General features: G+C 63.1%; 1 protein-coding gene across 1 annotated transcript; it reads left to right on the forward strand.

Annotated features, from left to right (window-relative positions):
• The first annotated feature begins 6,405 nt into the window (after positions 1-6,405).
• Positions 6,406-13,571, forward strand: SCRT1 (scratch family transcriptional repressor 1). The gene is made up of 2 exons (XM_074316633.2): positions 6,406-8,058; positions 10,059-13,571. The coding sequence occupies exons 1-2, from the start codon at positions 7,944-7,946 to the stop codon at positions 11,009-11,011; spliced, it is 1,068 nt and encodes a 355-aa protein (XP_074172734.1). The 5' UTR covers positions 6,406-7,943; the 3' UTR covers positions 11,012-13,571.
• The last annotated feature ends 367 nt before the right edge of the window (positions 13,572-13,938 follow it).

Raw genomic sequence — 13,938 nt, forward strand, 5'->3', positions numbered from 1 at the left:
CATAACGTGTGCTTCGGGAGTGTTGACCAAGTTCTTGGATCCGTAAGCTTATAATTTTCATCAAACCTGGAAACTCTTTGGCCATCACTTCTACAGATTTGTTTTTTCCAACCTCTCCTCCCTTCCAGGACCCCATTACCTGTATTTCCGGCCCCTTGAAGCTGCACCACAGCTCTAGTGTTCTGTTCTTTCCCATCAGTCTGCCTCCCTCTGTGTTCCCCTTCGGCTCACTTCAACAGTGTGTCCTCAAGTTCACAAACCTTCTGCAGAGTCTGATCCAGTATCATTAATTCCATCCTGTGTGTTTGTTAAATATCTCAGGCGTTGCAGTTTTCATTTCTAGAAGTGCAACTTGGGTCTTTTTTATACTTTCCATGTCTCCACTAACACGTTCAATCTTTCCTCTAGCTTCTGCAACAGTGGGGACATAGCCATCAGTGTGATAATGTCCTTGTCCCCAGTCTGTCACCTGTGTCACTCTGGCTCAGTTCTGATGGCTGAGTCTTCTCCTCATTGTGGGCAGTGTTTTCCTGCTCCAAGAATCCCTCATAAGTTTTCCCTTGGTGCCCAGACATGAGTCTTACATTGTTGGGTTCAAGATGGTTCTGTCTTCCTACAAATGACCCTGGGATGGGTTCTACGATGCAGTTCCAGTTGCTAGGAAACAGAGTGGTCCGTTTGGGTTTTGCTTTCAAGCTTTGCAAGGAGGCCTCAGGGAAGGGTTTCCCCTCCTGTTAGTTTTGACTTCTGTGAATAGAGCCAACCTGAGTGCTCAAGCTGACACCTGGGCCTGAGTTTCTCAGCCCTGTGTGAGCTACAGACCTTGTTCCTTCACATCCTTCCAGGTGGCTCTTTCCCCAGACTCCAGAACTTTCCTCGCACTCAGGCACTGACTAGCACTCCACAGAATGCTTGAGGGGACCTCTGGGCTCTGCTCTCCTCTCTGGTGCTCTGTCCTGCGGACTCTGGCCACCCTTGCCCTCCAGACACACCCAGCTCCATTTCTGAACTTGGGTTGAACCCTCTCACTTGGGTTGTCCGCCTGGTCACTCTCTCCAGGCACCTTGTCTGTTTCCCCCTCTCAGGGGTCGCTCTCAACCTTTCATTATTCTTTCTTCCAAGCTTCAGTGGAACTGAGCGCAGCCACCCCACCCCACTATCCCCACTGCACTGTCACCCTGCAATTTCCACACACCTGGCACAATGAAGCAGCTGGTCTGTCCCCTTCCTGCTGTGTGATCCCAGCTCACCACAGGAAAGTTGTAACAACTGGACTTTGGCCTTGTGCCCTGGGCCCTCTGTGCTCCACGCACAGCAGATGGGCCCTCAGTGCCAGCCAGGCGGTGAGCAAGCCTGCCCAAGCCCCTGCTGCGTGCCTTCTCAGACCATTTCTGACCCCGATTCCCACAGGCCTGGTTCTCTGAGGAGGCTCAGAGGCAGCAGTGGGCAGGACGTGCCACTGTGATCAGCGCTGGGGAGGGAAGAGGGATCAGGAGTGTCAGGGCCCACCCCGGCACCCACGACAGCTCTGCAGTGAAAGGCCCGCCAGAGGTGTTCTGTACCCAAAGGGCCAGGCCTTTCACTCCTGCATTGGCCAGTCATCAGATGCAGGCCACCGCTAGGTGCCTGCGACGTGTGCTGGGGCAGCTCCTGCAGCCTCTGACAGCAGGGTATTCACTCAGAGCAATGGGGCAGCAAGTCTTCCCTTGGAGGGCGGTACGGGCAATGTGTCACATGTCCCCAGGAAGCAAAGCCCTAGGAGTGGCAGTGGGGGTGGCAAAGGAGCCACCTAGAGTTCAGACAGCTGACCAGCTGTGCTTGGTGAGGAACTGGGGTCCTCAGGGCCCGTTTCCTGTGAGAATGAGAAGGTAGAGGGCTGCCAGGTAGGAGGGCGCAAGTGTGGACCTCTCTCTGGGACACAGCAGGCAGGGACGGGGGTGGGGGTGGGGTCGGGGGAGCGCTCTGAGACCATGGGGGACAAAGTTCCAGAGCAAATGTTGAAAGTGTGCAACCCCCTGGGAGGGAAGGGAGGGAAGGTTGCACTGGGGTAGAAGCTCCGAGGTGGCCAGCCCACCCCATGCCAAGCTTCACCGGCTGCAGTCTCCTCCAGTGGCCCACGCTGGCCCTGCCATCTGCTGGTCACCCTCCTCCTTCTCCTCTCCTCCCCCAGGGATCATCCTCCTGCCCCTCCAACTCCCCTCTGGTGTCTCCTTTAACACCCCCCCCCCCCCAGAACTGTCCTGTAGGGGGAAGGAAGTGTCTTGTGTCTTGATGGAGTGTGGGTTATGAGAGCAAATGCATTTGTTAAAATTGACGAACGCTACACGGAAGGCATTTTACTGTATGGAAATTACATCTCATGCTCCAAATAAAACGAGGCTGAGCGTCTGTACAGGCCAGGCAGTTGGACCCCTGGAGCAATGTGGGCCTGGGCCGTCTGGGTACTGCTAGTCTCTCTGATGGCCAGCTGGAGACCCTGGGCACAGGACACTCTACTTGAATTAAGAGGGGGCAGCACCCAATCGCGCCCCAGCTCCGTCTGGGCGGACTCAGCACGGGAGGCTGGGGCTCCCTACACACCTGCAGGCCCCGTTCACTCTCAGTTGTCTTTATTTACTAAGAGAAATGTGGCATTTAGAGACATGGTGTCTGGGACTTGGGAAAGGAGGGGGACAGAATGGAAACCCGACTGGCTTGAGCTGGTCCTTGGCAACACAGGAAATTGTCACTATCTCAGTCTCTGCACTTTGGTGTGTAGCTATTTCCTATAATAAAAAGTTTTTAAAAACCCCAAACAACCTGAATTTGCATTCTCTCGTTTAGTTTTCATGTCTTTCCTAGTGAGGTTGCATTCCTGTGTGGTCAACCACAGGTTAGCCCCTTGGGTCTCAGCATCTGTGTTCTGTGAAAAGCTCACTCGTGCCTGTGATTCACAATGCCCGCGTGTTGTGTTCAGTGCAAACAAATCCTCTGCTCCTGGTTTTGCCTTGACTTTTTCAAGTAGACATTTTCAGTCGCTATGGTTTAACTGTCCCACCCAACAGGGACCAGGTTTGCCTCCTGCCCTGGCAGGAACGGGCTCCCCGGCTTCTTCTCTCCCCACCTCACCTCCCTGGCCTGCAAGTGGGGCACCCACACCCTCTCCCCAAGAGTCCAAGCTGACATGAGCCATCAGCTGCACCAACCATCCCACCAGCCTCTGTGCTGGGCATCGCCCCCATCACTGTGTCAGGTCTGAATTCCTGGTGGTCTCTGTTCTCGTGGACCATCCTGCAACTCCCTGCCCCAGTCTCGACCTCTTCCTCCTGCCAATGACCTCGTCCTCTGCCCCAGTTACACTCTGAATCCTGTCACCACCAGTAATTCTCCCCCACCCCACTTAGGCATATCAATCCAACACCCTGTTCTCTCACCATCACCCCCTTCCCAGCTCACTCCTACAAACGTGACTCCAGCATCCCAGAGCCTCACACTCTGTCTGCACCCCTCCTCACTAGGTTTAGATTCCACAAGCATTGCCACCCCTCCTTTGCATATACCCTTGACTCAGATGCCCTTCTCAGTAGCTCCTCTGGCAAAAACCCAACTCTGAGTAAACCTAACTCCATGCTTACCCCCACTGGCCTCCCTGTTGCTCCTCAAAGACATACAACCCCATCTCCTCTGGAATAGAGGCCAAAGCCCACAGCCACCTCTCAGGGCTGGTCTGTCCCTTTCTTCCTCTCCTGCCTTAATCTGTTACTGCTGCCCCTTCATGCACCCATCCTTCTCTGGCCTAGGGCTTCCACCCACACACCCCACGATGGCCTCATGACCTTTGCACGGGTTGTTGCCTCCAGTAAGCTTGAGTCTCAGCAGACCTCCCTGCCTGTCTCCACCCCAGTCCTGCTCCTCCTGCTCTCATCAAGCTATCACCTGGTCCACGCATCTTTCCGGTTAGTGTCTGTGTCCTGGGCTGGACCATGGAGGCCAGGAGCACAGAAGCCTGCGTCTGCCGCCCCTCCCTTGAACAAGCCCTGCAGAGCACAGATTAGTTCATACAGGTTTGTAAGGTGAAGGCAGAAACGACTCCAGGCATATCCACATCTCCCAGTCCTTGTTAACTGATGAAGCCTGGAGGCGGGCAGACCCTGCCGTGGCTGGGAGGGCAGGACCCCAGCACTGCAAGGGAAGCTTCAAGGTTGCAGTGACTTTTGAATCCTGAGCTGCAGGTGGGGAGGGGCTGCACAGAGCCCTGAGTCCCCATCTCAGAGCCGGGAACCTGGGGGTTGAGCCAGAACCAGCAGGCCATGGCCGCCCACTATGCACCCAGGACAACAACTGATTTCCAGGAAGGCAAGACATCCCATCCCCCATTCTGTAGAAGAGAAAGCTGGGGCTGTTGGGGTGCCAAGGAGCCAGACCAAAGGAGGCTCCTAGCCACAGTGGCATCCTGGCGGCCAGGGGAGGAGATGTCCAGGAGTGGACCTTCTATGCTGGGCTGGGGCCTCCCCAGGGCAGAAGGACATGGTGAGAAGGTGACCACAGGCACACACAGGGCTCCTGGCTCTGCTGGGGGCAGGGTGCTAGGGACACAACACTGGGAGTCTCTCCCTTCAAGTCTGTTCTTTCAGCAACATGGGACCTGCCCAGAGCTGGAGGTGGCAGAGGAACATAGAGCTAACACTGCATCGCTCCCGTCGCACATGGATACTGGCTGGGCCCAGAGATGCACCCTGAAACAGGAACAGAGGCCCTGAAGTTGAGAGGCTCCGTGGGGTGAGGTGGGGAGGCCAAGCGCAGGTGGTGTGTGTCCAGAGCACTGAAGTGTCATGCACCTAGCTTGGTTTGCTGGGGACCGAAGTGGACTTGCCTGGAGACCCCTCTCCTCTCCTGCAACAAAAGCCCCCCACGCCTCCAGCTCTCAGTGGAAGAGACTCAGGACGGCCTCTAGTAGAGGAAGGCTGAAACTTTCCAAAAGCGGGAGAATCGCCAATTGTCCTTCCCCAGCCTCTCCTTCCTGGACCCCAGAACTGGGGAACAGGGACCTTGGGATTGGGGGTGTCAAGTTTGAGGTCCCAGTAATTGAGCCTGTGCGCTGGCCATCCCAGCTGCTGCGTACTGATGGCCATGGCCTGGGCCCAGCTGCCTCTCCCTGCCTCTGCCCGGAGGGCTTGAGAGCTCCTCCAGAGCTGGAGCTGGAGCAAGGGCCCGAATGGTCCCCTCGGGAGCGCTGGGCCATGGGACACATATGTCCGAGCTCTGAAGCCTCGTCTGTCAAGAGGGTTGGGGGCAGAGAGAGGCAGGGACGTGGACATCCAGCGGATAGAGACATGGGGAAGACTGAAGGGCAACGGAGGACACAGGTGACGAGGGGGACAAAAGACTAGGGCAGGAGGACAGGGTAGGGGAGCGGAAGGAGCCAGGGGAACTCAAGTACAGGGAGAGACCGACCGGGTGACTGGGACTAACGCAGGGAGCAAGCAGAAAGGGGGATTGTCCGGGAGGAGGCAGGGAGCATGGGGTAAAGGGACTGCAACTGGCACGCCCCGCAGGCGCCTGGAGGGTTCGCCCGGTAATTAGGCCTCGGTCCAGATGGGCCCCCCAGTCCCGCAATCAAAATGCTAATTGGCCCCGAGCCTCCGGCTGCGCCTCGGCCTGGCCCCCCTGGGAGGGAGAAGGGACCAGCGGCTCGGCGTAGGGGGATCCCCTCCCCGCCCCCACTGCGGGCCTCGCCGGCTGCGACTCTGCGATAAGGGGGCGACCGCGCCCCACCCCCGCCCCTAGGGATCAACTGCCACGCAAGATGAATATCCCGCCGCTGCCACGTCCGGGGCCGCTGGCACAAAGCCGGCCTGTGGTCTCCGCAGCGTCCCAGCGCCGGGCCGGCTCGCTCACACCCACCCTCGCTCAGCTCCCCGGCGGAGATGCGGGAGGAGGCGGGGCGCCGGGCAGGCGGCGGCGGGGCGCTGAGCTCAGCACTCCCGGCACGTCCCCGCACGCGCGTCCCCGGATGGCCTGCCCGCCGCGCGCTCCCTGGCGGTGTCCGCGGGCCCGCCGTGCCGCCCCGCACAAGGTCACCGCGTGCAGCGACGGGTGCACGCGCCCCCTCCTTGCACGCGCTCACGGACAATCCCCGGAACCACCCCTGCGACCTTGGTCCCCCCGCGACAGCGGGCCGCGTGGGGGCGCGCTCCGAGCGTGGAGACCCGAACCACCGGACGGGGCGGGGGAGGGGACAATGGCGGCGCCAGGCCCTAATTGGGGACACATGTCCCCACGCGCGTCCATTGTGCGGCCCGGAACCCCCCGCACCATCGCGCCCCGCCATTGGCCGCTGGGCCTTACGTCATGGGGGCTGCAAACTCTGGGCGGGCGGCCGCAGGAAGGGTTATCCGCCTGGTTGCGGGGCCGCCGGGGGGAGCTGCAGCCGCGCGGACGGGCGGAAAACCACGAATGAAGCCGAATTTCTGGAGCAAGGGCATGGCAGCCCCTCTCCCCCTCCACAACCCGCTGGCTGCGTCGCCGCTGCGCTCCACATCCGCCCCTTAGGAGAGAGTCAGGGTGGAGGGAGGCCTCCCCAGCGGGCACGGGGTCAACCCGGGTGACCGGCTGGCGGGGAGACACTGCGGCATAGGGCGCGCGTAGCCCTTCCATACTGCGCTTCCGCTGCCTCAGCATTCGCTCCCTCGCCTCCCGCCTCCCCATCCGCCCCCGCAGATCCCGGGCTTCCACACCCGGTAGCTAGACAGGCCCGACCAACTGGGGTCCGCCCTGCGTTCCTTCTCGAAATATCTCAAGTTCGGGGTTCGTGGGTCCCAGGCCTATTTCCACCTCTCCCCCAACGCCTGACAATGCTGCGGAGCGCTGGTCCTCCATTCCCGGAGTCGCTCGGGGGAACTGCACAATGCAGGGGCCGCAGCATCCCCAGGACCCTTCCCTGGAGACCCTGGCCGAGCCTGTCCCAGCGAAGCCATTTCCGCCGTCCTGCCCCCTCCCCCTTCCGCAGCTCCAGGGCTTTAAAAGCCAGAGGCTGGGCCCGGCTGTAGGCAGAGGCGGCCGCGGGCGCAGAAGGCCGGCCCCAGGAGCTGTCCGAGCGCCGAGCCCCGCCCCCGGAGCCCCCTTCCCACCCTCCCCCTTCCCTGGGCCCGCCCTCCCTGCGCACCCCTCCCCCCGAGGACCCCCGCCCCCCGCCCGCCGCCGCCGCCGCCGCCGCCGCCGCTCGCTCCGGCTGCAGAACAATAAAGCAAGCCTCCCAGAGACCCCCGCCGAGGACCCCCGCCCGGCGGCCGAGCCCCCGCGGCCCGCCCCTCGCTGCCTGCGCCGGCAGAGCGCGCCCGGTCGCTGGCCGAGGTGCTGGCCGGGCCGGCGCTGGCCGCGGTGCTGAAACTGCCGGCGCTCCCGCCGCCGCGTTCTCCGGTCCCGGCGCCGCCACCCCAGGGGGCATGGGGGGTCGCTGACTGAGGCTCCGCCGCGGCGGCGGGGGGGAGGGAAGGGGGCCGCGGAGCCGGGCCAGCCCTGCACCCACTCGCAGCCTCCGGGCCCGGGACGGAGCCGCTCCCCCCTCCCGCCCCCCCAGCCTCCTCCCCCGCCTGTCCAGGGGCGGCACTGCGGGCTGGGAAGCCGGGACCAGAGGAGGGAAGGAAGGAAGGAAAGAAGGAAGGAAGGAAAGAAGGAAGGAAGGAAGGAAGGAAAGAAGGAAAGAAGGAAGGAAGGAAGGAAAGGAGGGAAGAGAAGAGAAGAGAAAAGAGAGAAGGAAGCAGAAGAGAATCCGGAGGAGCAGAGGAGGAAGCGCAGACAGGCGTGAGGAGAGAGGACGGCACTTGTGCGGCAGCATCCAAAGGCCGGAGTGGGGACCCGTGCTGCCTCAGCTGCTCCTCGGATGGTGACGGGGCCTCGCCGCGGCAGCTGCCCCCCCGCGACCCAGCTCCGCAGGCCCGCAGCGCCGGAGCCCCGCAGGAATCATGCCCAGGTCCTTCCTGGTCAAGAAGGTCAAACTTGACACGTTCTCCTCGGCAGACCTCGAGAGCTCCTACGGGCGCGCCCGCAGCGCCCTCGGAGTGCGACTGCACGAGAAAGGTGAGAGCTGGGCTGAGGCTGGGGGCGGCGAGGAGCCCTGGGAAACGCTGGAAGGAGTGGAGGGCCAGAGTGTGGGGGTGAAGGGGGCAGAGGCCCCAGGAAATAGACCCTTGGGAACCAGATCAGCAGGAGGTGGTGGCTGGAACCCGACCATGGAGGCGGATGGAGATGGGAGGTGGGGAAATGGGAAAGCAGAGACAGGCCAGAACCAGTCCAAGGCTGGGCAGGGAGCATCAGTGCAGGAGAGAGGGTGGGGGACAGGGGTTAGAAACAGGAGGTATACACTGACCCACCCCATGAGCCATGCTAGGACAAACAGCTGCACAGACACCTGCTGGCATGACAGGAACTAGCTGTGCATGCAGACCCACACCCAGAAACCTGGGCTTGCCTCAGTACCCTCTTCTCTTTGGTGACACCTCCAGGTCTGCTTGCTACGGCCAGCAGAGGAGTGCTGTGAACTCCAGAGCATAGGCATGGGGTCCAGTGGGGGCCGCCCACCTGTGAGGGTGAAAGTACCAGCAGAGGCAGCAGCAGTATCTTCCCTGAAGCCAGGGTCAGGGATGTGGGCAGATGGGCTGTGGGCAGGGGAGGTCCACAGCACTGGAGACGGGGAGGCTCTTTGTGTAAAGGTGCCCAAGTTCAAGGACAACTGTTAGCATGCAGGCATGGGGGCCGGAAAAGCCAGCAACATGAGGTAGCAGAACAAGTGTGACCTGCAGGAGCGTGAGCCTGTGTGTGAGCCTGTGTGCGCCCATGTGACTGCGTGTGGCCATGTGACTGTGTGCGCTTGTGTGTGACCCTGTATGAGTGTGCCTGCCTGTGTGCCACTACATGGGACCATGTGACTCAGGCCGCTGTGCACCCATGTGACTGGCGACCCCGGCTGAGAGTATGTCCGGGGGGTTGCATGTGTGACCCTGCATGAGTAGGTGGTGTATGCCAGAATCGGCGTGCAGCCCACCCTGTGAGGGGACTCCAGGGCTGATGGTGGCTGGATGTAACCCTGAATAAGCCAGAGCCTGCATCGTGTGGGCTGTACATTTGTGACTCTGAGGTTGTGAGATCCATCTTGTGCCTTGAGAACAACTGCAGTTACTGGCATGCATGATGTTGCCTGCCCTCAGCCTGTCTCTGTGAAGGTGTCTCCTGGTGGACGCCCTGGCACTCTCTCCAATACAGCGTCTCCCTGGTCACCTGTCTTGGGGCTGGGGAAGGCTCTCTTAGGGGTTAGGGCCTGGGGGAAGGGGCAGTGTGGAAGAAGGTGGGACCCCAAGGATGCAGGATGACTGAAGGGAGTGGCGCGGGGGGTGGGGGGGAGAAGCAGAGTGGATGGAGGGAGATAGGGCTGGAATCAGAAGGGGTCAAGACCTGTGAGTAGGAGACCTGGGAGATGACAGGGTGGTGCCAGTGAGGGCTCAAGGAGCTGAGGGAGGTACAAGTCTCCAGTGCTTGTCGGGGGACTTAGAGGACCAGAGACGGGCAGTATCAAGGCTGGGCACGGGATCCAGGGGCCCAGGGGAAGAGCCGGTGGGAACCCCGAAAGGCAGCAGTGATGGGGTCCCTGGGCGGGCAGTCTGGGCTTTGTGCGCGGCGGGTCTGCAGTGTGTTGCATAATCAGGGAAAACTGCTGAAGTGGGGAGAACCCGAGGGGGTGGGGGAGGGAGGTGGAAGCGCCGCCCCTCCCCCCTGACCTTGAGGCTCGGCGGAAGAGGGGCAGCCGCGCCCGAAGATGCGCCTCTTTCCTCTCCCTGCGAGGGTGGGGTGGACAGGCGGCGGGGGCGGAGTCGGGCCGGGCTCTGTCTCATCTCTCCTCTCCTCTTCCCCTCCCTGCCGCCTCCATCCTCCCTGCCCCACGGTCCCTGGCCCCTTCCCCTTTGTCCTTCTCCCTGTTTCCTCCTTCCCGGACCCCGGTGTCTCCCGCCGCCCACCCGTGTGTGTCTCGCCCGCTGCCCGGTTCCTTTCCCGCTGTCTTTCTGTCTGTCTGCCTCGGCCCTCAGGATACCTCAACGACTACGCGGGGCCCGCCTCCGTCTACGATGGCGACGCCGAGGCGGCCTTGCTTAAAGGGCCGTCCCCGGAGCCCATGTACGCTGCGGCCGTGCGGGGAGAGCTGGGCCCGGCGGCCGCGGGCTCGGCGCCGCCGCCCACCCCGCGCCCGGAGCTGGCCACAGCCGCGGGCGGCTACATCAACGGCGACGCGGCCGTCAGCGAGGGCTACGCGGCTGACGCCTTCTTCATCACCGACGGGCGCTCGCGTCGTAAGGCCGCCCACGCTCATGCCAACGCCGCCGCCCCTCCCTCAACGGCCTCGGCTGCGGCCCCCGACGGCGACGGCGGAGGTGGGGCCGGGGCGGGAGCGCGTGTTGCAGGGCCAGGGGCAGGGGGCCGGGGCGGCGCGCGCGCGGGGTCGGGCTCCGAGGCGCGCGCGGGGCCTGGGGCGGGCAGCGCCAATGGCCGGCACGCTTGCGGCGAGTGCGGCAAGACGTACGCTACGTCGTCGAACCTGAGCCGCCACAAGCAGACGCACCGCAGCCTGGACAGTCAGCTGGCGCGGCGCTGCCCGACGTGCGGCAAGGTGTACGTGTCCATGCCGGCCATGGCAATGCACCTGCTCACGCACGACCTGCGCCACAAGTGCGGCGTGTGCGGCAAGGCCTTCTCCAGGCCCTGGCTGCTGCAGGGCCACATGCGCTCCCACACCGGCGAGAAGCCCTTCGGCTGCGCGCACTGCGGCAAGGCCTTCGCTGACCGCTCCAACCTGCGCGCGCACATGCAGACGCACTCGGCCTTCAAGCACTTCCAGTGCAAGCGCTGCAAGAAGAGCTTCGCGCTCAAGTCCTATCTTAACAAGCACTACGAGTCGGCCTGCTTCAAGGGTGGCGCCAGCGGCGGTGGCTCCGCGGCCCCGGCGCCCGCTGCGCCGCCGCAGCTCAGCCCGGTGCAGGCCTAGGGCGGCGGTGCCTCCGTGAACCGGGTCGGCTGTCAGCAATACGGGCCCCCATGGAAGGCTCCGCGGGCGCTCGGGCGGAGGGGCCGGAGGGTGGGCCCCTCCTCACAGCAATAGGGGGAGGGGGCCCGGCCCCGCCCGCCGGGGGCCTTGGCGGCCCCTTCAAGCAATAGGGTCCCGAGGGGAGACCCACCCCGAGCCCCCTCCCTTCCCCTCCAGGGTGCCCCAGGCTTTTTCCCAGCAATAGGGTCGAGGAGACCCAGGATCGAACCTCATCTCCGAGTTAGGTTTCTGAAGACGGGGGTGGGGTGAGGTAGGGAGCGTCCCCTCCTCCCTCCTCTGCGCCCCTGGATCGCGTCGCAGAGACTCAGGTCTTCCCCACCCCTTCCCAAGCCTTCCAGGGCCAGGCCTGCGGCCTAGACGGCCAGGGAGCCGGTCCCTCCCCGGCAGCAGACCCGGGGAGGAGCAGGAGGGTGGCCTGCAGAGGCGACTCTTCTCCTCAGTCTTACCTGAACCCCCGGAGTGTTAGACACGTTGGGGATCGGGGAGGGGGGCGGACAGCGGCACCCCTTCCCCTCGGGTTCCTTCTGGGGCCTCAGTCCGAGCCGCTCTTCCGCCTCGCATCCTCTGCCAAATCCGAATTCTTCCAGCCCAGCTTCCCGGGCTCTGTCCTCCATAACGAATATAATGACGCATATCGAATCGCATGGACTTATCCGACCTCCTCAGACCCCGTTCCTGCCCTGCCCCGGGGCCCCCTCCCTCATACCCGGGCATTCGGTGTTGGAGGACGGATTCCTGGGGCCCGGCAGGCAGGCCTGGGCACGACCCCTCTACACACCTCTCTGTATTCGCTTTGCGGGTAAAGCCCCCTGGGGGGGTTGCGGATGCGTCGGGTTTCTTTCTTTCTGTATTTGTACGTTTTATTTATGAACGGATTGCACTCGGGTCAGGGAAGGGGCGCTGAGGCCCCAACCTTCCCGCCGACGCCCGGGGCTTGGGATGTCCAGGATCACTTTCCCCGCCCCTGAACCCGCCTCCACCTGGGCCCCGCCTCTCAGAGGCCGGCCCCTCCCCCGAGCCTCAGGCCCCGCCCCCACTGTTGCCAACTTTCGCCCGTCTATGCCAAAGCCTCGGCGGCGACCCCGCCCCAAGGGCCCGCCCCATTGGCCGTCGCCTTTGTGACGTCACTGCATGCAGCCCCAACCCTCCTCCCGTCCCTTCCCGGGGCTGCCCGCTCCTCCCCCCCTCTTAGTTAGTCCGATGCCGACTATAGAGCAATAATGCGCACTGCATGCGAAGCTGCCGCCGCCTCTAGAGTTACTGAGAATCAGGTATCCCCCTGCCCTACCCACCCCATAGGCCCCTAGATCAGGGACACTGCGCGGGGCCGGACGCGCAGATTTTCTTCCCCCTCCTACTCCCTGTCCCCCCCACCCTCCCACGGCAGAGCCCGGCGGTGTAATGGTTCCAGGGGCAAGGGCGGTGTAATTGCCCCTAAGACCCCTTCTTCAGTCGTCCATCACCTACCTACCGTTCATTTGGTACCTACTATGGGCCAGGGCCGCGGCGACAGCCGAGGTGTGCATATACGTGACGGGTGTGACGGGCTTGGGTGCGCCAGGGAAGGCTGTAGATGCAGAAAGAGAGGCCCGGTCCTTAGACCCAACCTCGCACCTCCCCTCCTCCCCACCCCAGCACCCCACCCCAGTCCATTGTTGGGCGCAGTCCTGCTCTGCCTTTGACTTGGGCCTGGCGTTCTCAGCTCGGGTGGCACGGACCTGAGGCCAAGGCCCAGCACCACCAGGGCCGCCCATACCTACTCCCAGTTCTTCCATCCTCTGGCTACTGGTTCTGCCGTGTTGGTCCAGGGCCCCAGGCTAAACGGAAAGGTGCCCGCTGGAGCGTATGACCTGGCCAGCCCCATCCCCGTGCTACACCGCAGCGGCGGATCCGAGGGCCCAGCAGAGCAGGGCCCACGTCCCAGCCCCCACATCCCAGCTCTGTACCCACACAGCTCTCAAGCCGGGGTCTGCCCGCCTGTGCCGGGCACACCCGCATGCACACGCACACACAGGTGCCCCACCCTACCCCCCATGCCTGTCTACCTACCTAAGGAGAAGGCCGGAGGGCCGTGGGCTGGCCAGGGTCTCCCGCTTCTTCCCACACCCCGCCGCCGTGGAAAGCCATGGGCCCCCTCCCGCCCCCATAACTAAGCAGCACAATAACCGACTTAGCGAATTCAGGTAGAAGGAACGTTTAGGTAGCACCTATTTTGTACTGATTCTACGAGTAGGGCCCGAGATGCGGGGCCCTCGGGTGGGGGCTGCGGCCACCGGCCCGCCTCGCCCCCACCCCCGCCTGCGCCCCGCCGCCTTGTACATACTCCCACCCGGAACTGGCCGGGATTTTTACTCGGGCCGCGCCTCTCTTCCGCCCCCGTTTGGGGCCGGGCCGGCCGGACAGACGGACGGACGGACAGACCTCCTTCCTAAGCACAATAGCACCAGCTCCCCGGAGCGCCGCACCTCCACGAGGAGAATAAATGCCACTCTTGATAGAAGCTGGAGTGTCGGGCTTATGTATCCAGGTCTGGGCCTGCGCCGCAGGAGGCGCTTGGGGCGTCTGGGGTGCGTCTTCCCGAAACTGCCACTGCTGCTACTCGCTACTTACTCGCAACTCGGTTGGGGCAGATTCAGGCCCAGCGCTGGGAGTGGAGGCCTCAGCAGCCCTGGGGGCACGTTGCTGCGTTTCGCTGGAGTGTCCCTGTGTCCCGTTTGTAAGAGAGCTAACTTCTTCCAGGGCGGAGCAGCTCGACAAGCCAAGTCCCAGCAGCAACCCCCACCCAAGGCAAAGCAGTTGTCATTTCTCCTGTGGCAGGGGAATCTACTCGGGGCCAGGAACTGGGGGAGCTAAGGCACTCCAGCCTG

Source organism: Rhinolophus sinicus, chromosome 6, assembly GCF_057876585.1.
Source record: "Rhinolophus sinicus isolate RSI-liver-muscle chromosome 6, RSI-T2T, whole genome shotgun sequence".
In the NCBI taxonomy this organism is placed as follows: Eukaryota; Metazoa; Chordata; class Mammalia; order Chiroptera; family Rhinolophidae; genus Rhinolophus; species Rhinolophus sinicus.

What these genes read in the sequence shown, in the direction of transcription:
- SCRT1 (XM_074316633.2), top strand. Translation starts at nt 7,944, where the DNA reads ATGCCCAGGTCCTTCCTGGTCAAGAAGGTCAAACTTGACACGTTCTCC. An exon ending in AGTGCGACTGCACGAGAAAG is followed by an intron (nt 8,059 to 10,058) that starts GTGAGAGCTGGG and finishes CTCGGCCCTCAG; the next exon opens with GATACCTCAACGACTACGCG.